This window comes from Astatotilapia calliptera, chromosome 7 (genome assembly GCF_964374335.1).
Source record: "Astatotilapia calliptera chromosome 7, fAstCal68.1, whole genome shotgun sequence".
Taxonomy (NCBI): domain Eukaryota; kingdom Metazoa; phylum Chordata; class Actinopteri; order Cichliformes; family Cichlidae; genus Astatotilapia; species Astatotilapia calliptera.
The window spans coordinates 12,587,501-12,614,555 of record NC_137428.1 but is presented as its reverse complement, the minus strand read 5'-3'; the positions used below and the strand labels follow the sequence as shown (position 1 = coordinate 12,614,555).

At 42.0% G+C, this 27,055-nt stretch overlaps 1 protein-coding gene and 1 long non-coding RNA gene across 2 annotated transcripts in view; one reads left to right on the top strand and one right to left on the bottom strand.

The window, feature by feature from the left end:
• Positions 1–399: 399 nt before the first annotated feature.
• Positions 400–27,055, bottom strand: part of LOC145429674 (uncharacterized) — a 26,989-nt gene continuing 333 nt past the window's right edge. Inside the window, exons 2-3 of the long non-coding RNA XR_013909944.1 lie at positions 25,820–25,962; positions 400–1,013 (exon numbers count right to left, since the gene is read on the bottom strand). This is a non-coding gene — a long non-coding RNA (uncharacterized LOC145429674). The remainder of the gene's footprint in view (positions 1,014–25,819; positions 25,963–27,055) is intronic.
• Positions 15,980–24,928, top strand: LOC113027262 (uncharacterized). Its single transcript, XM_080303465.1, has 2 exons — positions 15,980–24,354; positions 24,789–24,928. Exons 1-2 carry the CDS (start codon positions 19,448–19,450, stop codon positions 24,793–24,795), a joined length of 4,914 nt encoding a protein of 1,637 aa, XP_080159591.1. The 5' UTR covers positions 15,980–19,447; the 3' UTR covers positions 24,796–24,928.

Genomic DNA, 27,055 nt, shown 5'->3' with positions numbered 1-27,055 from the left:
GATTATGTTCTCTATTAGTTAGGCACATGCATGAGTGCTGCAAAAAACAGAATGCCATCCTCGATGGAAATCCAAGAGTAGAGTCGCCATTTTAAAACAATGGACTGAGGAACATGAATGTGTGTCAGTCCATATGGACATTTATCTTGAAAATATCTACTAAATTACCAACAATTTAGTAGTATTTATTTAACTATAGAAATAATTTTACAGATTTTGCAGAAAGATGCAAAGCAGCACAAATGTTTTGTTTTTTTTATCCGATACTGTAAATCTCAAATTGCTAAATAGTGGAAGATGTTTTTGTCTGTGTATGTTTGCTTCCCTTTCTGTAAAAGTCCCCCACACTATATTCAGTGTTTGCATTCAAAATACATACAGGTCTAAGCATGTCAAGAGTTTTCCTAAACACCAAACTCATTTATTGTTGATGCTTCAGAATGAAAAGAGTAGGATGAAACTGAGTAAAGATAAGAATATATGTAGTGACAGCAGTTACATTAATATATTCAGTTTTCATGTTTTGTCTTTAATATTTTCAGTAAAACAGCTACAACTTTCACTGACAGCATATAATATAGTTTTGCCTTTTTCATCTGTTAATTTAGGAGTTAACACAAATCTACTCTGTCATTACAACAATTAAGTGTATTCATCCGAGAGTATAGAATGATTTTTGTCTATCACTGGTTGGTCCTGAGGTCTGAATCTGGGGAAAGCTCATGTAATCACATAGAGAAAATCATCATCAAAAACTATCAAATGTCCCTCAAAACTTAAATAAAGCTGATCCTTCCCTGTCCTGAGTTTTCTGTTTTTTTTCTATCCACAGTTGTGCTGAGAGCTAACATGTGAACTTGTTGTTAAAAAAAAGACACAGCTTTATATAGTAAGCTATTATCTAGTATAAACTTTGAATTTAGTTGTGTTTTTTAAAAATGAAGAGCTCCAAAGATGAGATGATTGGGCAGTTTTCCGGTCCTGGTTCAATTCTGGTGCTGCATCATTATAACCTGCAGGATGACAGAGAAAAACGCATGGAGGTACTTATGTTTGGCAGCTGCATATAAATATAAAATAGACACACATTTACTTTTAAACAGCCATGACTATGAAAATTAAATGCTGACTGATCCCAGGAATTCTACTCTGCACAGTTGTTAAACAGATATACACAGGTCTCTTTGTAATGGAGGATGTCACTTTAAGAGAGACAGACTTGACCTCCTGAACTATGAATGATGAAGATGATAATGTGCTGACTTTATGCATCTACAATCTCAACAGGGTTGTCTAATAAGAACAGAGAACCTATCCACAAAATCCACTGCCACTCAGGTATCTGTCGTTCACTCATTTATTGAACAAGAATCCAAGTTACACATCCATAATGTGAGTGAGGGATTTACTGTAAAATACTGTATGCTGTGTGGTTTAGTCTCACGGACGCAGACCGCTAACAACTCATCCCTTTCCTGTTGCCATTTGTGCCATGTGTGGAGTGAAGGTAGTTAATTTCAAATGTAGTGGATCCAGAATTGATCCACCAAGGCTAGGCACTGCATCCACCTACGATGGCTCAGGAGCTCTGTTAGACCATCACTCTCCATGACAGGAACTGCCAATCAAAGCTGTCATTAATAACCAATTTTACAGCATTCAATTTAGTAATTAAAGTCAGACTTATTAGAAAGATGACTCACTGAACCTAAATCAGTGATTCTGATTCTGAGATAACTAATGCAGCTATTACAGATAACGTTACAGTGTTTAAAATGGTCACCACTGAATGTCAGTAGATTTCAGATTGCAGGTCCCTGAGTTCTGTTTTCTCAGACCCCACCGTACACACTAGAGGGTGGAGGGTCCTACTATCAATACCCCTTACAATGGTACGGCAGTCCACTAGGTTGTACTGCATGCCTTTATGGTGGGACCAGCTGCTGCTGAAGTGGATCTGGAACCAGGCAGGGACATGAAGTATGACAGGATCTCTGGGAGAGTGCGTTTACACTTTGCTGGTTTTTCCCTAGGTCGAAGCACCACCTGGGAGTCTTCCACTTCCAGCTTCTCTAACCAGTGGCAGAGATTATACAATCCCAATCAAAAGTTTAAAACAACTTGAAAAATGGAAAAAGTCATATTTTGCGTGGCTGGATCCTAACAAAGTTCCAAGTAAAGCTTCGACATGCAGCACCAAGAAATTGGAGTCAGACAAAACATTTTTTGAGCATGCAATTTATTGAAAACAACGCTTGAACTGAAACAGGCTGTATTACAGCTGATCAAAAGTTTAGGACCACACTCCAAAAACAACCCATAAACCCCCCAAAACATAATTCAAAGTTCCAAACATGAACTCAGTAATGACTAGCTCGACCATTATTGTTAATCGCTTCAAAAATTCATTTTGGCATGCCTGATGCAAGCATTTCCATGAGGTAAGTGGGAAAAAACTTCCTCTGCCATCCATACCTGTCAATGGAAAATTGTACTTAGTAGTCAGTATAAGCTTTTAATGATAGAATACTGCATGATGACCTTTTTATGACTTAGACCAGTGGTCCCCAACCAGGACCCAGGTCAGACTGACTACTTTTTCTTTTCAAATATTAATCTATTGCTATTAAGTGCTGCATCATTCTGGGGCGCCTGATCCTTTCTCACGGCACACCAATGTGACGCATTGGAAACCGTTTTTCAAGTGGTCTTGATCGGGACTGTATGTCCCAGGAAGGCAACTTTCTCTCAAACTGGGCATTGCTTTGATTGTTTTAGCTTTGAGACATTGCACTAAAAGATTTGTGCAATGTGTTGCATTTTGAAGAGCCAGCAAGAGAATAAATCCATCAGTAAGTGTAAAGGAAATACACAACACCGGTGAGTGATATTGAAACTCTGACCTACCGGAAATCTCCCTAACCTGCTTGTGCCAGAAAACTCATCAAGATGGCAGTCATACATAAGACACTGTTCAGCATTAAGATACACAAGTTTAACAGTATGTTATGAAGACATCCATAAGACAGACACTGAAGTTTTTCCTCTCAAGAGTGACACAAAGACCGAAAAAACTACAAGGGACTCTGTATATCCTAATAACAACAACACTCATATTAAGGTAGGTGGAAATTTTTTATTTATTCCTATTTGCGTTATGTTTCTCATTCATTAGTCATTGAAGAAAAGTATGCTAAAGAACTTGTGTACACTTTAGTAAGCTGATATTTGAAGGAACATGAACATTTGTATTCAAAGGTATTTTTCTATGCTATTATAAAGGTCCTTGTCAACCATAACTGATTGTAAGCCACGTTCAAGTTTTTAAAATCCTTTTAATTACTTAAAATGTTGAATGAAAGATGTGCACCTATTGTGGTTTAGCCTTTTTTCTGTGTGTTTAAGGGCAAAGTTATTAACTACACTGTTTATAAGAGAAAACCTCAGACACAGTCTAAAGTATTTAACATAAAACAAGCACCTGAACCATCGGACATAGATGAGTTTGCACAAGGAGCAACACGGTCTGAGCTGTCTCGTAGAGGGGAAAGAACCTGCAGACTAATACTAAAGGGGAATGCTTTCTTTCTTTTTTTTAAACTCTGCTTCTGCTTCACTTTGATAGTCTTTATGAACATTGGATCCCAGGAACATCCCACAAGAATATATCAGTACTATTCAAGAAAAACTATCCAAACTAAATACAGTCTATGATGAGTTCCTTGTCAACCTTAACTGTATTTTTGTATAGCCCACCTATAGAAATGCACTGCAAACTACACAACTGTGCATTAGTTGCCAGGATGGTTTCACAGAATGCACAGTCTTAAATTCAAGGAACAGGAGAGAAGCTCTGTATTTGTGTCATCCTGGGGAAGGATAGGGTGTATTTTTGGTTTTGCATGATTTGTTTTGAATCTTTTACAGTAATTTTTTTGGTCTTACGTATTGTTTTTTTTTTTTTGCTTCTTTGTTTGAAAGCTATGAGTTTATGGTATGTTTTATTTGTGGAGTTTGTATTTTTAGTTATATTCCCCATAAAAGCTCCACCACTTTTACTACTTATTCTCACTTGCTAAAGAAGCAAGAGACCTTTGTAGTGAACGATTGTCTCCTAATAGGCAACTATTAGGAGACAATTACCTTGCGATAGAAAGTGATCAATAGTGTGTTTTAATTTATTTTAATGACATTTATTTTACTCAATTTATTTAATACAAACTATGATATGATGTATGTTTGCTTTGGATTTGTAGATGGCTTAATGTGACATCTGAAAATAATAGTTAAGCAGATATGGATAACTATTGTATACATGTGAGTTCAAAGGTGTACAATGGCTGCATACTTTTTTTTTTTTTTTTTTTTAAGTACTTCAGGCAGGGTTTGTACACCTTTTTCAGGGTCAAATTCAAGCACTTTTTAAGCACTTTCAAGGTCCATTTTCAAGTTTTTCCATTGCATTTTACCTCCCCCCCCCCCTTCAATTCACATCACCTCAGTAAGACCATGTGAAAATTAAAACAGATCATCCTAGGTGAACTTAAACACCTTTGTTCCCCTTTTGTTATAACATAGAAAAACGCACCACAGAAAAATACTGCAAAAGGAAAAGGTTTTCTTAGATCAGGGGTGGGCAATCTCAGTCCACAAGGGCCGGTGTCCCTGCAGGTTTTAGATGTGTCCTCGAACCAACACAGCTGATTTAAATGGCTAAATTAGCTCCTCAACATGTCCTGAAGTTCTCCAGAGGCCTGGTAACGAACTAATCATGTGATTCAGGTATGTTGACCCAAGGTGAGATCTAAAACCTGCAGGGACATTCCTAAATGATCACCTTTAAAGTGTTCGTGCTAATAACTAGGGCTGGGCCATATCATACCGTTCACGGTAATACCGGTATAAAGTTGGGCAACGATAAGAAAATTAAATATCGCGATAGAATATGGGTGAAATGCGCATGCGCAGTGCCTTTGTTTTCATACGTACATGGCGGAAAAATGAGAAGGGCGAAAGTGGATCGTTGAATGAAACGGATGAACCAGAATTGGTTTGTAAAAATGCTGCAACTTCAGTGCTGTGGAACTGGTTTAGCTTTCGTCCGTCAGATACACAACAAAACACTATTTTTGGTAGCGCATGCTAGCGGGCCGTCGTTATTACCGTGTTTTTTGAAAAATACGGCACACTTAAAATCAATCCTTTGATTTTTCTGAAAATCAACAGTGCCCCTTATAATCCCGTGTGCCTTATGTATGAATTCCAGTTGTGTTTACTGACCTCCAAACGATTTTATGTGGAACACGGCGCTTGAAAATCTGTCAAATGTTTTAGTACGACTTTGCTAAGCTACGAAGCCGCACTGCTTGATGGACTGTCAGAGCATTACGGCTATTGTAGGCAGGAGCCTCGCAGAGTGATACGTACTGCGCTTCAACATAATATTACCGTACTGTGTGTGTATAATCTCATTTTAAGTTTTGTGGATATTACAGTGGGGCAAAAAAGTATTTAGTCAGCCACCGATTGTGCAAGTTCCCCCACTTAAAATGATGACAGAGGTCAGTAATTTGCACCAGAGGTACACTTCAACTGTGAGAGACAGAATGTGAAAAAAAAAAATCCATGAATCCACATGGTAGGATTTGTAAAGAATTTATTTGTAAATTAGGGTGGAAAATAAGTATTTGGTCAATAACAAAAATACAACTCAATACTTTGTAACATAACCTTTGTTGGCAATAACAGAGGTCAAACGTTTACTATAGGTCTTTACCAGGTTTGTACACACAGTAGCTGGTATTTTGGCCCATTCCTCCATGCAGATCTTCTCGAGAGCAGTGATGTTTTGGGGCTGTCGCCGAGCAACACGGACTTTCAACTCCCGCCACAGATTTTCTATGGGGTTGAGGTCTGGAGACTGGCTAGGCCACTCCAGGACTTTCAAATGCTTCTTACGGAGCCACTCCTTTGTTGCCTGGGCGGTGTGTTTTGGATCATTGTCATGTTGGAAGACCCAGCCTCGTCTCATCTTCAAAGTTCTCACTGATGGAAGGAGGTTTTGGCTCAAAATCTCACGATACATGGCCCCATTCATTCTGTCCTTAACACGGATCAGTCGTCCTGTCCCCTTGGCAGAAAAACAGCCCCATAGCATGATGTTTCCACCCCCATGCTTCACAGTAGGCATGGTGTTCTTGGGATGCAACTCAGTATTCTTCTTCCTCCAAACACGACGAGTTGAGTTTATACCAAAAAGTTCTACTTTGGTTTCATCTGACCACATGACATTCTCCCAATCCTCTGCTGTATCATCCATGTGCTCTCTGGCAAACTTCAGACGGGCCTGGACATGCACTGGCTTCAGCAGCGGAACACGTCTGGCACTGCGGGATTTGATTCCCTGCCGTTGTAGTGTGTTACTGATGGTGACCTTTGTTACTTTGGTCCCAGCTCTCTGCAGGTCATTCACCAGGTCCCCCCGTGTGGTTCTGGGATCTTTGCTCACCGTTCTCATGATCATTTTGACCCCACGGGATGAGATCTTGCGTGGAGCCCCAGATCGAGGGAGATTATCAGTGGTCTTGTATGTCTTCCATTTTCTGATGATTGCTCCCACAGTTGATTTTTTCACACCAAGCTGCTTGCCTATTGTAGATTCACTCTTCCCAGTCTGGTGCAGGTCTACAATACTTTTCCTGGTGTCCTTCGAAAGCTCTTTGGTCTTGGCCATGGCGGAGTTTGGAGTCTGACTGTTTGAGGCTGTGGACAGGTGTCTTTTATACAGATGATGAGTTCAAACAGGTGCCATTCATACAGGTAATGAGTGGGGGACAGAAAAGCTTCTTACAGAAGACGTTACAGGTCTGTGAGAGCCAGAGATTTTCCTTGTTTGAGGTGACCAAATACTTATTTTCCACCCTAATTTACGAATAAATTCTTTACAAATCCTACCATGTGAATTCATGGATTTTTTTTTTTTTTTCACATTCTGTCTCTCACAGTTGAAGTGTACCTCTGGTGCAAATTACTGACCTCTGTCATCATTTTAGGTGGGGGAACTTGCACAATCGGTGGCTGACTAAATACTTTTTTGCCCCACTGTATACATGGTTATGCTGAGGATATGTCGGCCAATTTCCACTGGAAATGCCCTTTGGTTAAACTGTCAGCAAGGAATTTGCATTTGCACTGTTAAATTTTTATATAGCTTTAATCCACATAATAAACAGCTGATTGTTTAAGTGAAAATACATTGTTAGTGGAAAGAAAAATCAAAGTTGTGGACCTGTGAAGTATTTTGTCTAGTGTCAATTATATTGTCAGTTATATCGTTATCGCAAATTTTCAAATGTATATCGTGATAAATATTTTTGGTCATATCGCCCTGCTCTACTAATAACATCATGTACAGTAAGTAAGTACAAAACAACAACTACACTACACACTAACTACACAAGACAACACACTTGAGACTCCAAACACGGTAAACTTCACAAGTCTCTCACCTGTGAAAACTCACTTTCACCCTTTCTTTCTTTCGCTCGCTCACTCCTAAAACTTCCCCCTCTTCCTAAACAACGAAATGTCACATTTCCATATATATTTTTGATTGGAAGGGTGTTTTTTTTCCTTTTTTGCTCACAAGCGGAGAGTGTTTGCTAGCGCTGTCCTTAGAAAACGCCATTTTTACCGTGTCTTCCAGTAGTAAACGCCTGTTTTATTCAGGAAAAGACATCGCGTATACTTTTGATCATAACTCTGGTTTTACATGGCCTATCAACACAATTTAAAAACTGGTATATAGTTTGAAGTCAGTACTTGTGACAAACGTTGAAATGGAGACTCTGGGTCCGTCGTAAAGCCTTAAGTTGGCTAGCTATGTATTGGGCTAATGTTTAAAGCTTTCACTTGAGTAAAGTAACTCATATTACTGCTAAGTAATGTTAGCTAAGTTCACAGCATGCTCCATAAATCTCCATGTCATAACTAACCGCTATACTAGCGCTGCCGTATTGCATCACACTCACTGCATTTCAATCATTTATCCCTCTCTGTTTTTGTACCCCTGTTTATTTTAAAGCTCAGTTTTTAAAACCTTATGGTGTAACTATAGCCCAGCCCATGCAGCAGTATGTTAATGACTAACCTCGTATTGTGGATGGATTACCTCAGTAATTCTCCTGACTGAAGTTTCGTCTCTTTACAGAATTCTGCCATGCAATTGCGTTTGTTCCTAACCATCGCGAACCCTCACATTAACTTTTATCGAATGGAAAAAACAAACAAACTAGTGTTCATAAATAAAGCGAACCTTGGACAAGTCATGGTGAACTTCTGTCGGAGGGGCGCTTTTTTGAACTGCAGGTTCTTGAAGGATAATACAGTTTGAAGCTGGAGGATCTCTTTGTAAATATCCGATAGAAGCTAGGTCCCCTAACTTTCAGTAGCTGTTGAAAGGATAAAGTTGTGGTATTGGTGTGGTGTTGGCCAGAGGGGCCGATGGCGCGATATGGCAGCCTCGCTTCTGTCAGTCTGCCCCAGGGCAGCTGTGGCTACAACTGTAGCTGCCTCCACCAGTGTGTGAATGTGAGAGTGAATGAATAGTGGCATTGTAAAGCGCTTTGGGTGCCTTGAAAAGCGCTATATAAATCCAATCCATTATTATTATTATTATTATTATTATTATCAGTGGTTAGAAATACCATTATTACTTTAGGATTAGTTTAACACAAAGTCAGGGCTGACCCGGTACCATTTCTGTGAGTCACAGTGCACAGCATAAAGGTCCTTTCACATCGGACGCAGCATGTGCTGCTAATGCTAACTAAAAGCAAAGGATCCAGAATTTGTTACGGTGGCTGCTGAGCTCTGTGGGTTTTTGCACCTCTACCTGTACTAGATTCACCTGCTCCTTGTTGTTTTTATCTCTGACTTTATGTCCTCTACAAGAGTTTCTGTTTTCTTTTTGCTGGTTCTTCAAATGTTCAATAAAAACGTATGCTAGTCCTTGATCCCCAAACTGGGAAATTACAAAGTGACCTGGAAGGAATTGACTTGGCATTCCAAACCTATTACAAAATGTTATATGCACAACCTGCACAAGCCAACACAGAAGATATAAAAATGTTTCTTAATTCATTAGATTTGCCATCAATTGGTGAGTGTCAAAATGAATGCCTAAACAAACAGATTCAGAAAGAAGAATTGGAAATGGCCTTAAAGAAACTAAAAAAATAACAAAACACCAGGTACAGAAGGCCTGCCGGCTGAGTGGTATAAGGCATTTGAGGTGGAGGTGCTTCCAGTTTTGCTAAGGTCATTGAACTGGACATTAGAGAATATGTCCAGTTCAATCATGGTCTGAGGCGATCATAACAATTATACCTAAAGACGGTAAGAACAAAATGCTGTGCCGCTCATATAGGCCGATATCAGTCCTAAACCAAGGTTATAAGCTTTACGCCTCAATTATATCTAATAGGATAAACTCATTCATCCCAGATTTGATTGATGAAGATCAAACTGGATTTGTTGGGGGCTGGCAAACCCAAGACAACATAAGACGCTCTCTCCACATAATCAATAATGTAAGAGAAAATAATCATAAAGCGGTACTAATTAGTCTGGATGCCGAAAAGGCCTTTGATTGCGTGAGCTAGAGGTATTTGTTTTTGGTCCTAGAAAGATTTGGTTTTGCTGAAAACTCCATTAACAGTATTAAGACATTATATTCAATGCCTACCGCGAGAATCAAGATAAATGGACGAGTCACGGACCGTATAAAGTTGGAAAGATCTACTCGTCAAGGTTGTCCCTTGTCTCAGACTCTTTTCGCTCTTTACATTGAACCTTTAGCACAGGCAATAAGAGAAAATAATAGTATTCATGGGGTCGTAGTTAATTCAAGAGAACACAAAATAGCCTTATATGCTGATGATGTCCTTTTGTACTTGTCAAATCTAGACCAGTTCATCTGGACCCTTTTAGATTTGCTGGGAAGGTTTGGGATGTATTCTGGTTACAAACTCAACATAGGAAAAACACAAATTTTAAGTTTTAACTATAGCCCGTCGAGTGAGGTTAAAAAATGTTTTTCTGTTGATTGGTCTCTGAAAGCAATTAGATATTTAGGAGTATGGCTGACTAAATCGTTAGATGACTTGTATAAAAAAAAAAAAAACTTTGAGCCTGTGAACCAAAAGATTAAAGAGGACCTCACTCAATGGTCAACACTTGTTTTTGATTTTAGTGCGAGAATGGAGGTCATTAAAATGTCAGTCCTACCCAGACTACTGTATCTGTTTATGTCTCTACCGATCAAAATCCCCAAATCTCAGTTCCATGACTGGGACAAACAAATATCTCGATTTATTTGGAGGGGGCGGAAACCTAGAATTAAATATAGCACATTATTAATCCTTAAAGATAAAGGTGGCTTCTCCCTCCCAAGTCTCAGAGATTACTACCTTGCTGCTCAACTCAAAATAATTATACAATGTTGTGATGACACTTATGGGGCCCGATGGAAAGACATTGAGAATATGTGTGGGGTCATTCCAATACAAGCCTTGATAGGAGATCAGAAGCTGGCAACAGCCTACCAGAAAGAACTGAACCCTTTCGCATCTTTTACATTGCTTATCTGGTTTGAGTTAGTGAAAGAACTAAATCTAAGGAACCACATTCAAGTACTTAAGTGGGTGGCTTATGACTCTGAGTTTAAACCAAACCAATTGGAGTTACAATTTAAGAACTGGTCACATAAAGGCATTAATGTATACTGTAAAATACTGGATAAGAATGGCCTGCAAATTTTTCAAACATTACAAGAAAAATATGAGCTAGGAAAAAGTGATTTTTTTCAGATACCTACAATTACGGCAGTATTTGTCCTCAAAAGTGACTAAAGAAATTAATACACAATCCAATGAAATAATTAATCTGATTTTACAAACATACTATAAGGGATGTAAGTCAGTTATCTCTAAACTCTACCAGGGCATATTGAAAAGTAGGGGAACTTCAACAGATTATATAAAGGAAAGATGGGAGAGAGAGTTGTCCTCAGTTATAACTTCTGAGCAATGGGACAATATGTGTGAGACTGCCATTTCAACCTCATCCTCTGCATACTGGCGAGAATTTAGTTGGAAAAACCTGGTACGATTTTTCATAACACCAAAACAACAAACACGGGGAAATTCTTCATGCTGGAGGAGCTGTGGGGAAACTGTTGCAAACCATACCCACATATTCTGGTTGTGTCGAAAACTTTCTAAATTTTGGGAAGATGTTATATCAAAGATAGAACAGACTATAGGCTTTAAATCAAAACAACATCCTGTCATAAAATTTTATTTAGGAGACCTACCCGAAGAATTAACAAGCAATGACAAATATAATTGGGCAGGGATAGCTCAGTAGGTAAAGTGGTCGCCCCATGATCGGAAGGTCGGCGGTTCGAATCCACTTAACGGCTACCCTGAGGTACCCCTGAGCAAGGTACCGTCCCTACACACTGCTCCCCGGGCGCCTGCTTAGTGGGCTGCCCACTGCTTCACTGAGTGAATGGGTCAAATGCAGAGAAAAACAAGTAATTTCCCCATGGGGATCAATAAAGTATCCATTATTATTATTATTATTATTATTATTATTATTATTATTATTATTATATCTCCTGAAGATTCTTACTGCTGCAGCAAAAAAAGCAATTACTCGTAAGTGGCTCTGTACTGACCCCCTGTTCTGGACGACTGGTTGAGCGTTGTTGAGGAGATTCATAAAATGGAAAAACTTACCTTTTTGTTAAGGCTGCAAGCTAATATTTATACCACAAGATGGGACAAGTGGTTGAAATATATCCGAAATTCGAATGTTGTTTGTTTGGGTTTTTTTTTAATTAAATTTATTTTTTCTTTCTCCTGTTTGTGCCTACTCACATCTATATAAACTTCTGCATGCCTCTCCTAGGCTGCTCTTACATCTGTAGATGTGCTGTCAATTCATGAATATAAAGTCATGTTCTCACTGCCAGAATTGCTTTGTGGGAAAAAGCTGTGCTTTTCAGTCGACTGCTTGTTTTGTTATGGTTGTTTTTGGTTGTTTTCCTTTTCTGTTGTAAAAATATGTAAAACCTCTATTAAAAACTAAGTAATAAAAAAAAAATTAAAAAAAGGAATGCTAATTCATAACGAAGAAAGCTTTGTAACTATCCCCACTAGTGAAGACTGTCATTTCCAAAACACTGCATTGCCAAGAAAATGGTCCTCATTTAGGGCTGCTCAATTAATCGAATTTTAATCACGATTACGATCTGGGCTTTCAACGATCATTAAAAATGACTGAGCCGATTATTAGCCCCTCCCTAATTTATCCGCGACACCTTAAAGGCCGGTCCGTGAAAATATTGTCGGGCATAAACCGGTCCGTGGTGCAAAAAAGGTTGGAGACCGCTGATTAAGAGGACCCGAGGGAAGCTCGGAAAGCTAAGCAGAAGTTATTTGGAGAGGAGAGTGACTGCCGTTGGTTGAAAAGAGAGGTGAAAAAAAAAAAAACTTCAGTGGTGTTGCACACTATTTTATATTATTTTTTAAAGTCATTGTTAACCCTTTAAAGCCGTCAGAGCAGCACGCTCCGTTTTGTGTAACTATTTTTAAATCCCTGTAGAATCTGAACTGTGTAAGCTAGCGCAATAATTTGTTTTGCATATGAAACCAGAGGAGTTGTACTTACATCTGATGCCATCAGCTTGTCCTCGGTCACGGTTTCCTTCCACATATAGCTTTGCAAAAATTGCATAAAAAGCGCTTGCAGGAACAAAAAAATAATATTCCAGAAACACGCTTCGCTGATCCGATCAGCTGTTCGTAACACTTCCCACAGTGAAACAGGCATCAGCGCGAACTATCACATGTCCACCATTTCCTGGCCGAAACCGGAAGTGACGTCATTTTCGCGGAAATGTAGTTTTTTTTACTTGTAGGCCTTAAAGGCCTATACTGGTCATGTTTGACTTTTCTGAATAGTTTCTCGGATGCTTAGAACTCGAATTGCACTGCTGGAAATAGTTTATTTTGATGCACCTGCTGTTTTCTTTGAAAATTTGCATCATAGGATTGTTTTTTTGTTTTTCCTGCAGTATATAAAAATTGGTGTATCTCCAAAATAAAACTATGAACACACTCAAAATAAGTTTCCTGTTGTTGTAAACTATTTTTTGCAACTTTTTTGTATTTAAAGTTTTGAGGGATAAACCTCTTAAATTTCTCCAAGTAGAAATATATGTAAAAAAACAAACAAAAACGATTTTCAATTTTTTTTGTAGTTTATTGCACTTTTTTGCAATTAATGTAGTTACTATGGACTTAATGCATACATATTATTAAAATATGGGCTATAACAGTTGTATAGCAACTTGAAATGCTCCCATAAATGGCACTACAACATGTAAAAAAATAATATAAGCTCTGGCGGACTTGGTTCTATAGTAGGTCTTAAAGGGTTAAATAAATATCGTCAAATAATCGTGATCTCAATTTCAGTGAAAATAATCGTGATTATCATTTTTGCCATAATTGAGCAGCCCTATCCTCATTAACTGGAAAAATTAAAAAATAATCTTAATTCTAACCAATATAAAAACCATCTAATAGATCACATTAGTCTTGATACAACCTCTGCCATCACATTTGATCAATCCCTTTGGGCTCCTTTGATCGGCTTCATCACCTAGTGGGGGTGGGGGGTCATGGTTTGGTCCTGCCTTCGCTATAGAGATTGACAGACCACGTGACTTTCGCACATTACATGCTGGGAACTCGTGGCAAAACAATCCAAGTACCGCATGAAATGCAAGCATTTGCAGCACCGCAAAACGTTCATTCTTCGGTTCCAATAAATTCTTGCTTTTTCTTTGCCCCCGAAAAAGGTATGTACAAAACGAAGGAGAACAATGCCGGTCCGTACAAAGACAGACTTGATGAAAAGTCAAAGAAAAGATACGAGGAAAAAAAATCAAAGGAATGAAAGGGTTAGACCCTTACGAGCACACAGAGGGACAAAATACGTTAGCGTGCTGCCCAACTTTCACCACGCTCATATTTACAATTATACGCTTCTTGGAGTGAGTGCATACACTCGTGAAGTTTAGTAACTTCAGGTCACTGCAACAAGCCCCAGTTTACCAACGGATGGGTACAGGACCTTGAAATGCACCGTGTAGAACGAAAGACCATCGTACATATCATAAGTTTACCAGTCTCACAAATCGTCTTCATAAATACACATTCGTTAACCGTTTATTAATAGGACCTTTGAGCTCAACGGTAATTAATTAGTAGTGGAAATAATTTCTGGTATGCATTACAGAAATATAGCAGTGACAATAATATTGTATGCTGTAATCGTACTGGGCAATTAGTGATACAAAAAAACTGTTTTACCCTGTGAATAAAAGTATATGTTTTTGTCAATGTACCATAATAACAGAAGCGAAACGCAATATTGTGTCAGGACAATTCACTATTTATGCACAATAAACAAAGGAGCATAGCGCCACAATTTCTATTCAGCGCCAGACTTGCTTGTAACCTATATCACCAATTATGTTAAGAAAAATGACGTATTAACTACTACAAAACACTGACCTTTGTGGAAATGCTTGGAGCAGACTAACATGTGAGCTGGAGTGTTCTGAGACGTTATATTTGATCTTTGAATGGCTGCAATCCAGGCCACCCGTCGCCTCTTTGTTACTTCGGAAACATGGCTCGAACAATTTCTCTTCAACGACGTAATCCGATAACAACCGATCTCTTTACCCGTCAGCTTTCCGTGGCTGTCATGCGACCGGCTATTGCAGTTAATAATACAACAGCTTCTTGCCATTTTTTGTGTTTCTTTTTATCGCTGTATAACTGATTTCAATTGAAAGCCTGCGTGCACTAGTACCTCTTGCCACGAGTTCCCAGAATTCTTTGCGGTTTTACCCCTGAATGACGTCACATTTTCAATCTATCTCTATTGTGGTTGATATGGGGTTAGGGACGGCCTTAGGGCGTCTGGGGAGTCCCTAGGGACGTTTCCCTAGAAGGCCTAACCTGGGGGATGTGGCCATGACCTGGTTAGGAGCTCTGGGGGCTCTTAGATGGTGTTTTCCTTGTGGCTGCGTACAGCAGAGATGGGGGAGGGTCTGTGCTGGCGGACGTTGGTTACTGGCCTGGGAGGGTCCGGGACGGGCGTGGAGGCTAGGGGGTCTGGGGCCGGGCCTTGGGGGCTTGGGTCCTGGCTGTTGTGTCACCGGAGCAGTGGGCGGGTGGGTGCAGGGGACCTCTGGTGCATCGGCCCAACTAGGGGGCTCTCTAACTGGTGGGGAGTTGTTATATCTTTGCAGGTGGTCTCCTCACTACAGGAGCTCACTCTGCAGGTGGGGGGAGATATATAGGAGAGGTGGAGAATACCAACCATACCATACCAACTTTATTTCTAAAGCACTTTAACATAAAACCAGGGTTTCACAAAGTGCTGTACATGTTAATAGCATACGTAAAGAAAATTAAAATGAGATACGATAAAATAAATAGATACAATAAATTAAAACATGTTAAAACAAATTGAGTCAACCCCTCTAATCAATGCCAAAGGCTTCAGCGAATAAATATGTTTTAAGAAGACTTTTAAATTCAGAGACAGAAGAGGCCTGCCTAACATGCAAGGGCAGATCATTCCACAACTTTGGAGCAGCTACAGCAAAAGCACGATCACCTTTAAATTTATACTTAGTTTTCGGTACCTTAAGGAGCTGCTGATTGGCGGACCTAAGGGAACGGGCAGGTGTATATGGTTGTAGTAGCTCCGAGAGGTAGGGGGGGGCCAGGCCATTGAAGTCATGAAGTCAGAATGAAGTCAACCTGGATGTCTATTGTCTTGTATAGTTTGAGAGATGATTGGATGATGGGGTGGGTGCAGTTTTCTCTGGGGTGGAGTCGGGTGGGCTGCCCCGGACTCTGTGGGGCTGGGCGGTGCTGCTGCTGCGGGCCCCGGACCGGATGGGCCTGGGCCCCCTTGCCCTGGTGGGTTCCAGAGTGGGGGTGCCTACTGGGGTCAGCGGGGGAGCTGGCCCCAGGGAGGGGCCGCTTGCCCCTCCCTTTCTTCCCTCCCCATCCTCAGCTGCCTCCCTATTCCCGCTATACCACACCCACCTTGGGGTGCAGGTATGTCACCAGGGTGCAGGGGAGGCACTCTCCCTCTATCCCCTTCTGGCCGCCTCTTCTGTGCCTCAATTTTATTCTGCAACCTAGACATCCACATTACTCACACTCTCACATAACACATACATATAGGGCCTTGGGGGTGGGCACGTTTTACAGCATCCAGAGGATGGTCGGTGTACTCCAACCCACCTCTGGCGCTAGTGCCCTACCCTCAATTTTAAATGCTTTAGACACTAAGGGTTTTCGGGAGGAGCCGTGCTGCTCTCTGAGAGGAAGCTAGTACCATGCTCTCCTGAGTTTTAAATGCACTTTAGAACAGCACACAGCAACACTACATATGAGCGGGTGTAGGGAGGTTTGAGGTCTTCACTCACCCCGGTTCTGTTAGCCGTCAGGGCTGGGGGGCTGGGAGGAGGTGCTGGCCGTCAGACTGGGGTCTGGGATGCGGGGCCTCCCTGCTACTGCAGATAAGGAGGTGGTCCGCTTGCCTCCACCCCAGAGAGAAGGGTTACATCTCCTGGGTCTAGGTGCGGCTTGCCCCTCTGAGGGCGGGGGTACCTGGACCTGGGATATAGAGTATGTTTGGGGAGTGTGACTGTCTGTGCAGTGTCTATTTGTGTCTGTCTACACGTTGGGTGAGTGCCGAGTATTTGGTTGTGCATATGGGGTGGGAATGCATGTTTGTGTCCGCGTGTGCCTGTTCGTCTGTGTCTATATGTCAGGTTGGGTCTTAGACTCAACCTCTCTGGGTACATCTCAGGCCCTCTAAAGTACGGAGGCCTATCTCCCCTCACCACACTCCCTGCCGGTGGCTGATGCCCTCAGACGTTGGTGTGTTGGTGGTCCTTGTCGTCTGGGGCTGGGCGCTCATGTATGTACCGGCTCACTCCTGGTGGCCGATTGGCGGGGCCAGGCGCCTGTGGCCCGGCTGGGCTCCTTCCGGGGGGTGGGATGCCCTCAGGCCCCTGGGCCTGAAGCTCGGTCCTCTCTGGCACAGCTGGCTGCCGGCAGAGCCCACGGGCACGCCACTGCAACCCCCTCTGGCCTCTGCTCCATAGCTGCGGGGTGACCTCTCGTTTGGGGCTCTACTCAGCTCTTCCCAGTAGGGTGGCACGGTTCCTCCCCCTTTGGTGGTCCTCCTCGGGTCCTTGTACTCTGGGGCCTCTGGATATCTGGGGCCTGGATCTCCTCCATACCTGCTTCATACCCTGGTGGACGGGGCTATGGCTCCCCACACTCCCTAGCAGATCGTTACATGGAGAAACCTTTGGAATACAAGCATGCTGATCCACACAGGTGTACACACAGGTGTTCACAGACGCGGACTACACCTTTCTTGGCTGCTGCCTCAAAGCATATTGTGCGCTGTCTATCTTGCGTGCAGCACAATATCGTTTATTATTTAGTAACTACTGTTATCTACTGCTAGCTAGTTTATTGTGAAGGTGCTGTTTTTTTATTATGTTGCTCTTTGTTATTTGCTTTCTCTTCTGTTTTTTTTTCTCCATACAGGTGATCCAGGTGTTTTGTTTGTTTTCTTTCTTCCCCCCCTTCTCACCGTCTCTTCTCCCCTTTGGTTTTCTTTCTCTCCCTCTCTTTCTTTCATTCTTTCTCCCTGTCCTATCCCCTAGTCATGTCTGTCCCGTTTGTAGCAACCAAAAATAAAATAAATACATAATTATAATAAAGGTCAATGAAATGGACCAATATGGCAAGGCCATGATGATCCACTTGGTAAAATAAATCCGCTTGGCATCTTTCTTGGCCTTAAGACAACAATTCTGATGGCTAAAGATCCAAACGGGACACAAAAAAAAAAAAAAAAAAAAAGGCTGTGGAAGTCCCTGTGTTAATTTTAAATATGTTAATATTGTCTATTTTCTAAAACGTTCAGATTGTCTACTCTTATTTAATTCACTTAATGTAAAGAATTCACCTGCTTGCTGCATACAATGCTACTATTGCACATTCACCTAATGTATATAATATATAACGTTCTTCTTCTCTCCCCCTTTTGCACATGTCGAGGAGCATGTCAGATTACATTTAACTGCATGTTATACTTGTATAACTATGCATGTGACGAATAAAGAATCTTGAATCCTCCAGCTTCAGTGTGCTAATGTGTTTATATTATTTCAACCATAGCTGTGTAGTTAGTGATCACGTAGCACACCTTTATATACCGGCTAGCCCAGCTTCAGTAACCCTACAAACCTTACTACTGTTTAGTTTTCTGTAGAGCTGTACTACAGTGGCCCCTAGAGACAAAGCATGTACAAACTCCAAAGCACATACAAATTTTGGAGTTTGTACGTGCTTTGGAGTTTGTACGTGCTTTGTCTCTAGGGGCCACTGTACTGTACATCTTCAGAAATCCATCAATCAGAACCAGGGCTGTGCAGAGAGGTTTAAAGGGGCGGGTGCTCAAAGTTAAAAAGGGGCACATTGAACCAGGCTGAATAACAACAACACACATTCATCAAGAATCTAATATGGGCAACAAGGCAAAGCAAACGTAGCCGATGCTTTACCTGATGGGTACTGTTATGACATGCATAGGTTCTTTCTCTTCAGCACCCTCTGCTGGTCATAATGGGAATTCTCACCTGCTTTTATTTTGGTGGGGTTTTTCTGTGTTCCTGTGGGTAGAGGAAACAGGAAGCTGGTCGCTTGTTAGCCTGCAGAATATGTTGTTGCTCTTTAAAACGTTTCTGCCTTGGAGAGTTATTGCTTGTGAGTATTAATGTACAACATGTTTACAAGTTTATTTGGTGCATTTCTATTACATAGATTTGTTTAGAAACCAGTTATTTCATGTGCTATGTTCATCTTTGAGGAAGCTAAACTCGCTAAGTTGTATCGTGATCAATACTGAGTCGCTGTTGATTACACATACTATATAACAGTATAGTTCATATCCTAGAAGTGTGTGTAAAGAGGTAAAGACATCTTGTGACATTTACTTTGTGTTTGTTTTTAGTTTTACGGGAAGAAAAGGATGTCAATCATTGAACTACTGACGAAGTAAAAAGCCTTAAACTTACTTCCACCTCCAATGTTCATTGAAACCGTTAGCTGTCTGTCAAGTTGGGCAAAGGGACGCACAATAAGGACAGAACAGTAAAAAAGCATCTTCTCAGCGGGCAGAGATAATCAAAGACAGCAACTTCGTCTGCCAGCACGTCTCATCTCTACTACTGCTTACGCTTGCCACACAGCAGCATTGTGGGATGGAGGACACACAAGCCACAAAAGAAATAACGCAGCTGTCGGCTCTAGAGACCAGGTCAGTGGCCTCTATAGCATCGAGTGGATCATCAGCCAGTCGAGCCGCTGCTGCAGCTCGTGCTAAACTGGAGGCAGCTCGCGCACGAGCCGATTATGCCAAAATAGAGTCAGAAATGATGATTGAAAAGGCTCGCATAGAAGCCAAATTGAACACTTTACAGTATGAAAAGGAGGTAGCAGCAGCTATGGCTGAAGCCAGCATCCTTGAGGTTGCAGCAGAGGAGTCTGTCAAAACTGAAAGGAAACCAGCCTTTGAAGAGACTGCTGAAAGGACACGGCAGTATGTGGAGCAGCATCTACAGCCAACCGAGAGTGCTAAACCAGAGGAAGAGCATAGAGAGTCAACTGTTCATGAGCTGAAGCCCACGATTCAACCCAGGCAAAGCTTTGGTACTCCATATGTTGAATCTCACTTGTTCAAAATGAGAAACAAAGCCATTCCAACATCAGGGCTATCTCAGGAACCAAAGTCTGGTATTTATCCCCACTCAACACCGCACCCACCAGAGAGCACAAGGGAAAGGTCGCCTGATCGAGTCACACCTCAACTCCTACCAGATGGCAGTGCTCAGGTGGGTGATATAGCAAGGTACTTGGCACGGAGGGATCTTATTAATGCTGGTCTCACAAAGTTTGATGACTGCCCTGAAAATTACTGGGCGTGGAAATCCTCCTTTCTGAATGCAATCAGTGGACTAAAACTCAGCCCCAGTGAAGAGTTGGACCTCCTTATTAAGTGGCTAGGGCACGACTCAGCACGGCATGTGAAAAGAATAAAGACGGTGCATGTCTGTCGTCCTGAAGTTGGACTGGACAAAGCCTGGGAGCGCTTGGAGGAATGTTTTGGCTCTCCAGAGATAATTGAAAAAACACTGTTCGACAGGCTTACAAACTTCCCAAAGGTCAGTAGCAAAGATCCTGTTAAGCTGAGAGAGCTTAGTGACCTGCTGCAAGAGGTTGAGGCAGCAAAATCAGAGGGTTATCTCCCAGGGCTAAGCTATCTTGACACTGCACGTGGTGTCGCTCCAATTGTGGACAAGTTACCACACAATATCCAGGAAAAGTGGCTCTCTCAGGGTTTTAGGTATAAAGTTGACCATAGTGTCATTTTTCCGCCATTTTCCTTTCTCTGTGACTTTGTCTGCAGAGAGGCACAAGCCCGCAATGATCCAGGCTTCAGGCTCTTAGCATCTACAACAGACCACTTTAGATCAGATACTACAGTGAGGAAGACCTATAAGGGTTTGGTCTCTGCTCACAAGACGGAAATATCACAGGGGAAAGCTGGCCAAGACAGCGTGAGAGAGCAAACCTGTGATGTGGAAAGGCAGTGCCCTATTCATAAAAAGCCACATCCCCTCAAGCGCTGCAGAGGGTTTCGCAATAAACCCATTGAGGAGCGTAAGATCTTCCTCAAGGACAATGGTATCTGTTTTAGATGCTGTTCTTCCACTAGTCACATGGCCAAGAACTGTAGCACAACAATCAAGTGTACAGAATGTGAAAGCAGGAATCATATCTCTGCCCTTCATCCAGGACCACCTCCTGCAACTCTCTTTGGTCATGGCGGGGAGGGCACAGAAGAGACAACTCAGCCTGCTATAACATCGACTTGTACCGAAGTATGTGGAGAAGCTCAGAGAGGAAGATCCTGTTCTAAGATCTGCTTGGTAAAGGTTTTCCCAAAAGCGCAGCCAGAGCGAGTGACAAAGGCTTATGTCGTGCTCGATGATCAGAGTAATCGGTCACTTGCCAGGTCAGAGTTTTTTGATGTTTATGGCATAGAGGGGTCAGAGTCTCCATTCACACTTCGTACATGTGCGGGAACAACAGAAATGATGGGTAGAAGAGCTACAGGCTTTGTAGTGGAGTCACTAGACGGAGCCACATCAGTCACGCTGCCGACAATAATTGAATGTAATAACATTCCGAGTAACAGAGCTGAGATACCTACCCCTGAGGTGGCAGCAGAACATGCTCATCTAAGACCAATAGCCCATCTCATCCCACCACTCGATCACAAAGCTGAGATCCTCCTTTTACTTGGACGTGACCTACTTAGTGTCCACAAAGCGAGGCAGCATAGAAACGGTCCTCACAATGCCCCATATGCACAGAAACTGGACCTGGGATGGGTCATCATTGGTGACGTCTGTTTAGGTGATGCTCATAAGCCTGCAGCTGTGGATGCCTATCACACTAATGTGCTTGAGAACAATCGCCCATCCTATTTCAGACCATGTCCAAATATGGTTCATATCAAAGAGAATTATGGGTCCAAGTCTGAGCGTAAAGCCTTCCCTACCACCGAAACACCTATAGTTAAGGCATGCACTCTTGGAAGCACCATCTTTGATACATCCGAGGACGATAACAAAATCGGCCTTTCTATTGAAGACAAACTGTTCCTGGAGGTCATGAAGAGAGAGATGTTCATAGATGACAGCAACAGCTGGGTGGCGCCACTTCCATTTAAGGGACCTCGCCAGTGGCTGCCCAACAATCGCGACCAGGCCGTCAAACGCTTATCCTCTCTTCAGCACACCCTTGAAAAAAGGCCTGAAATGAAGAGGCATTTCTTTGCTTTCATGCAGAACATATTTGATCGTGACCATGCTGAACTGGCTCCTCCACCTGAGGTGGACAAGGAGTGCTGGTACTTACCTACGTTTGGGGTGTACCATCCTCAGAAGCCGGATCAGATCAGGGTTGTGTTTGACTCAAGTGCAAAGTGCCATGGCGTCTCTCTCAATGATGTTCTCCTCTCTGGACCTGACCTCAATAATAGCTTATTGGGAGTATTGTTGAGGTTCAGACGTGAAACTGTTGCAGTAACCGCTGACATTGAACAGATGTTTCACAGTTTCATTGTAAGAGAGGACCATCGAAACTATTTGCGCTTCCTCTGGCATGAAGACAACAATCCTGCCAATGACATCTGTGAGTATCAAATGAAGGTTCACGTGTTTGGCAACAGCCCCTCACCATCCGTAGCTATATACGGCCTTCGATGTGCAGCAGCTCATGGTGAAGAGGAATTCGGATCAGATGCACGACGCTTCATTGAGAGGGAGTTCTACGTTGACGATGCGCTTATGTCAAGGCCCACAGCCAGTGAAGCTATTGATCTAATGAAGAGAGCACAGGAAATGCTTGCCACATCTAACCTTCGCCTGCATAAAATAGCATCAAACAGCTCTGAGGTTCTTGATGCATTTTCTCCAGATGACCGTGCAAAGGGGCTTAAAGAGCTAAATCTGGAGACTGATGTGACACCTACACAGCGAAGTCTTGGTCTGATATGGGACCTAAAGAAAGACGCCTTTACCTTTCGAGTAGCAGAGACAGTGAAGCCCTTTACAAAGAGAGGTGTCTTAGCTACAATCAATGGTCTTTTTGATCCCTTAGGATTTGCTTCACCGGTTACAATCCAGGGAAAGATGCTGCTGAGAGAACTTTCAAGTGAGGCCCTAGACTGGGACACTCCACTGCCTAGAGAAAGGGAGGCCGAGTGGGATACATGGAAAGAATCTCTTGTCGATCTCAAGAATGTACATATTCCAAGGACCTACGCTTCTGCTACGATGTCAACAGCAATCAGAAAAGAGTTACACATCTTTTCAGATGCCTCCACTAAAGCCATTGCAGCAGTTGCTTTCCTAAAGACCACTGGCGAAAATCAGAACCATCAGGTGGGCTTCGTTCTAGGGAAAGCAAAATTGGCCCCACAATCTGCTCATACAATTCCAAGACTGGAATTGGGAGCTGCTGTTTTAGCTGCAGAGCTTGCTGAAGTCATCACAAGTGAACTGGACCTAAATCTTGAGGCAGTTGAATTCTACACAGACAGTCGTGTGGTTTTAGGCTATATAAGCAACCAGACGAAGAGGTTCTATGTATATGTTGGCAACAGGGTGCAGCGAATCAGGAGGATTTCAGAACCAAAACAATGGCACTATGTCCCTACGAGCTCTAACCCTGCTGACATAGGCACACGCTCGGTGCCTGCCGCCATGCTTGGTGACAGTGCCTGGCTTAAAGGACCTGCCTTCTTGTTACAAGTTAGTGTTACAAGAGAAGCTGAAACCTATGACCTTGTGGACCCCGAGTTGGATGATGAAATACGCAGCTTTGTCACTCACACGAGTAATGATGGGTCTCTGCTTGGATCGCAAAGGTTCAGACGTTTTTCCTCTTTGAAGAAACTCCTCAAGGCCCTTAGCTTGCTCATTCATATTGCAAAGGTCTTCAAGAGCAAAGATGAAGGTCCCTCTTGCAGTTCATGGCATCATTGCAAACAGTCTCGCACAGCAGAGGAACTGACAAAGGCTGAGATTGTCATCATCAAAAGTGTGCAGAAGGAAATGTTTGAGGAGGAACTTGCCTGTATTGCTAATGGTAAAGACATACCAAAACAGAGCTCTTTACAAAAACTCAGTCCCTACTGTGATGATGAAGGACTCTTGAGGATAGGTGGAAGGCTCAAACACGCCAACATCGACTACAAGGAGAAACATCCTCTCATTATTCCAGGTGGTAGCCATGTTGCCAAGTTGATAGTAGAACACCATCACCAGCGAGTAATGCATCAGGGACGGGTGTTCACAGAAGGTGCAGTCCGTACTGCTGGATATTGGATTACAGGAGCAAGGAGGCTAATCAAACAGATTATCCACAACTGTATCACCTGCAACAGACTTAGGAAGAAAGCAACTGAGCAAAGAATGGCAGATCTGCCTTCTGATCGTATCAGCACCGAACCTCCTTTCACCTTCGTGGGTTTGGATGTATTTGGCCCTTGGTCTGTGGTCACAAGGCGCACAAGAGGAGGCCAGGCAAATAGCAGAAGGTGGGCTGTTCTTTTTACGTGTCTTAGCACACGTGCTGTGCACATTGAACTGATTGAGTCGATGGACGCATCAAGTTTCATCAATTCCCTGCGTCGATTCTTCAGTTTGAGAGGGCCTGTTAAGCAGATTCGATCCGATTGTGGGACTAATTTCGTTGGTGCTTGCCGGGAGCTAGGTTTCACACTGACAGATCCCGACGTGTCAAGCATTAAAACATACCTGGGAGAAGAGGGATGCACCTGGATCTTTAATCCACCTCACTCTTCTCATATGGGAGGAAGCTGGGAACGTATGATAGGATTGTCCCGACGTATCCTGGATGCAATGCTTCTCCAAACCCCGCACTCTCACTTGACACATGAGGTGCTTTCTACTCTAATGGCAGAGGTAACAGCCATCATTAATGCTAGACCTTTGTCTCCTATCACAACAGATCCTGACACACCCTTCCTGTTGACACCTTCCATGCTTCTCACTCAGAAGGTGTGCACTCCTCTTCCCCCTCCGGGAAGTTTTATTGAGAAAGATCTCCATCGACAGCAGTGGAGGCAAGTTCAACACCTTGCAAACACATTTTGGACCAGATGGAGACGGGAGTACTTAGGGACACTGCAAAGCCGGAACAAGTGGCAACGTAACCATACAAACCTCAAGGTGGGAGATTTGGTGCTCATCAAAGACGCACAAGCGAGGCGGAATGAATGGCCAATGGGACTTGTCAACCAGATCTTCCCGGATAAGGATGGCAGGGTCAGGAAGATTGAAGTGAGGGTCTCGAGAAATGGAACTATTAATACTTACCTGAGACCTGTGTCAGAGACAGTGTTATTGATGTCCCCAAAGGACTGAGAAGTATGTGTGTCATGATGGTAAACATTGTATTCAGATATAATCTGTAAAATCTTGCAGTTTATGATGTTTCAGTTGGTTCATAATGGTATTTTACAATACCAGACGGGGAGTGTTATGACATGCATAGGTTCTTTCTCTTCAGCACCCTCTGCTGGTCATAATGGGAATTCTCACCTGCTTTTATTTTGGTGGGGTTTTTCTGTGTTCCTGTGGGTAGAGGAAACAGGAAGCTGGTCGCTTGTTAGCCTGCAGAATATGTTGTTGCTCTTTAAAACGTTTCTGCCTTGGAGAGTTATTGCTTGTGAGTATTAATGTACAACATGTTTACAAGTTTATTTGGTGCATTTCTATTACATAGATTTGTTTAGAAACCAGTTATTTCATGTGCTATGTTTATCTTTGAGGAAGCTAAACTCGCTAAGTTGTATCGTGATCAATACTGAGTCGCTGTTGATTACACATACTATATAACAGTATAGTTCATATCCTAGAAGTGTGTGTAAAGAGGTAAAGACATCTTGTGACATTTACTTTGTGTTTGTTTTTAGTTTTACGGGAAGAAAAGGATGTCAATCATTGAACTACTGACGAAGTAAAAAGCCTTAAACTTACTTCCGCCTCCAATGTTCATTGAAACCGTTAGCTGTCTGTCAAGTTGGGCAAAGGGACGCACAATAAGGACAGAACAGGTACAATGTTGCTGTTGAGGGGTTGCTGTGGATAGTGCTGGAGGGCAGGGCTGAGTTGATCTGAGACTGTAAACATTAAAAAGTCCATAGGAGAGATGGTAGCTGATTAAACAAGTGTCATGAGATAATAACAAAATGCAAAGATTGGTGACAGCGCTTGGAACCATAAGGCAACAAAAAACTGTGAGAAATAATTTAGGCTCTGCCTGTGATTCACTCTTTGCTTCTCTTCTTCCTTCCATCCCATCATTTCATATATCACTCTCCACTTGCTGTCTATCTGAGAACAAGGCACAACTTGCTATTGCAATAAACTATAATCTAATTATCCACACCTAACAACTCTTGCACTTAATCTAAAATAAAATGATGACAGAAAAATGTTATAGCCTCACACAGCTCCTACTGTTTCCTCCTCATGTCCTTACCAGGCATGTCTGGACAATGTTATATCATGAGTAATATTTTTTTTAAAAGTCCATCTAAATAAAACACACACATGCACGCACACACAATGACATTTTAGACTTTCTTCAGAATACTGTATATACTATGGGCATCATGGTGTTGATCCAGAATCTTTTTTTTTTAATTATTATTATTTATTACTAGAGCTACAATAATAAAGCAATGAGGAGGGGGAAGTAATAAATATGAAATAATGTCATTATGATGATTCCATTTGTTTCACTATCCACTCTGTGCAGGGCAAAGCTTATTACATTTTTAAACTGTAGAGATACAATAATTTTACTGCTGTAAAATCCAAATTTTGTCTTATTTAAAATATAAATCTAATATAATCTGCTTCTTAATGTATGTTCTTTAAAATACAGTGTTTTTTTTAATATATTATAATTATAATAATGCATAATTATGTGGACATGCATATTAGATCGTTTTTTAGTGAAATATAATCCCTCCAGAAAGGCAGGAAAAGCCCTGTAACTTGCTTTAAAACTAAATATGTTTCTAAATACTTTAAAACTAAATATGTTCCCTAAAACGGTGACAGAGCTACAGACCCATGACAGCCTTACACAGGTAGCCAGCAGCTATGACCAGCACTACTTGTGCAGTTAATAAAAGGACAGGTAATGTTTGTCCCGCTGTTGCACACACAGCACGCTCGTTTGTTTCAGTTCGTCAGTTGCAACAA

Coding starts and splice junctions, on each gene's coding strand:
- LOC113027262 (XM_080303465.1), top strand. CDS start 19,448: ATGGAGGACACACAAGCCACAAAAGAAATAACGCAGCTGTCGGCTCTA.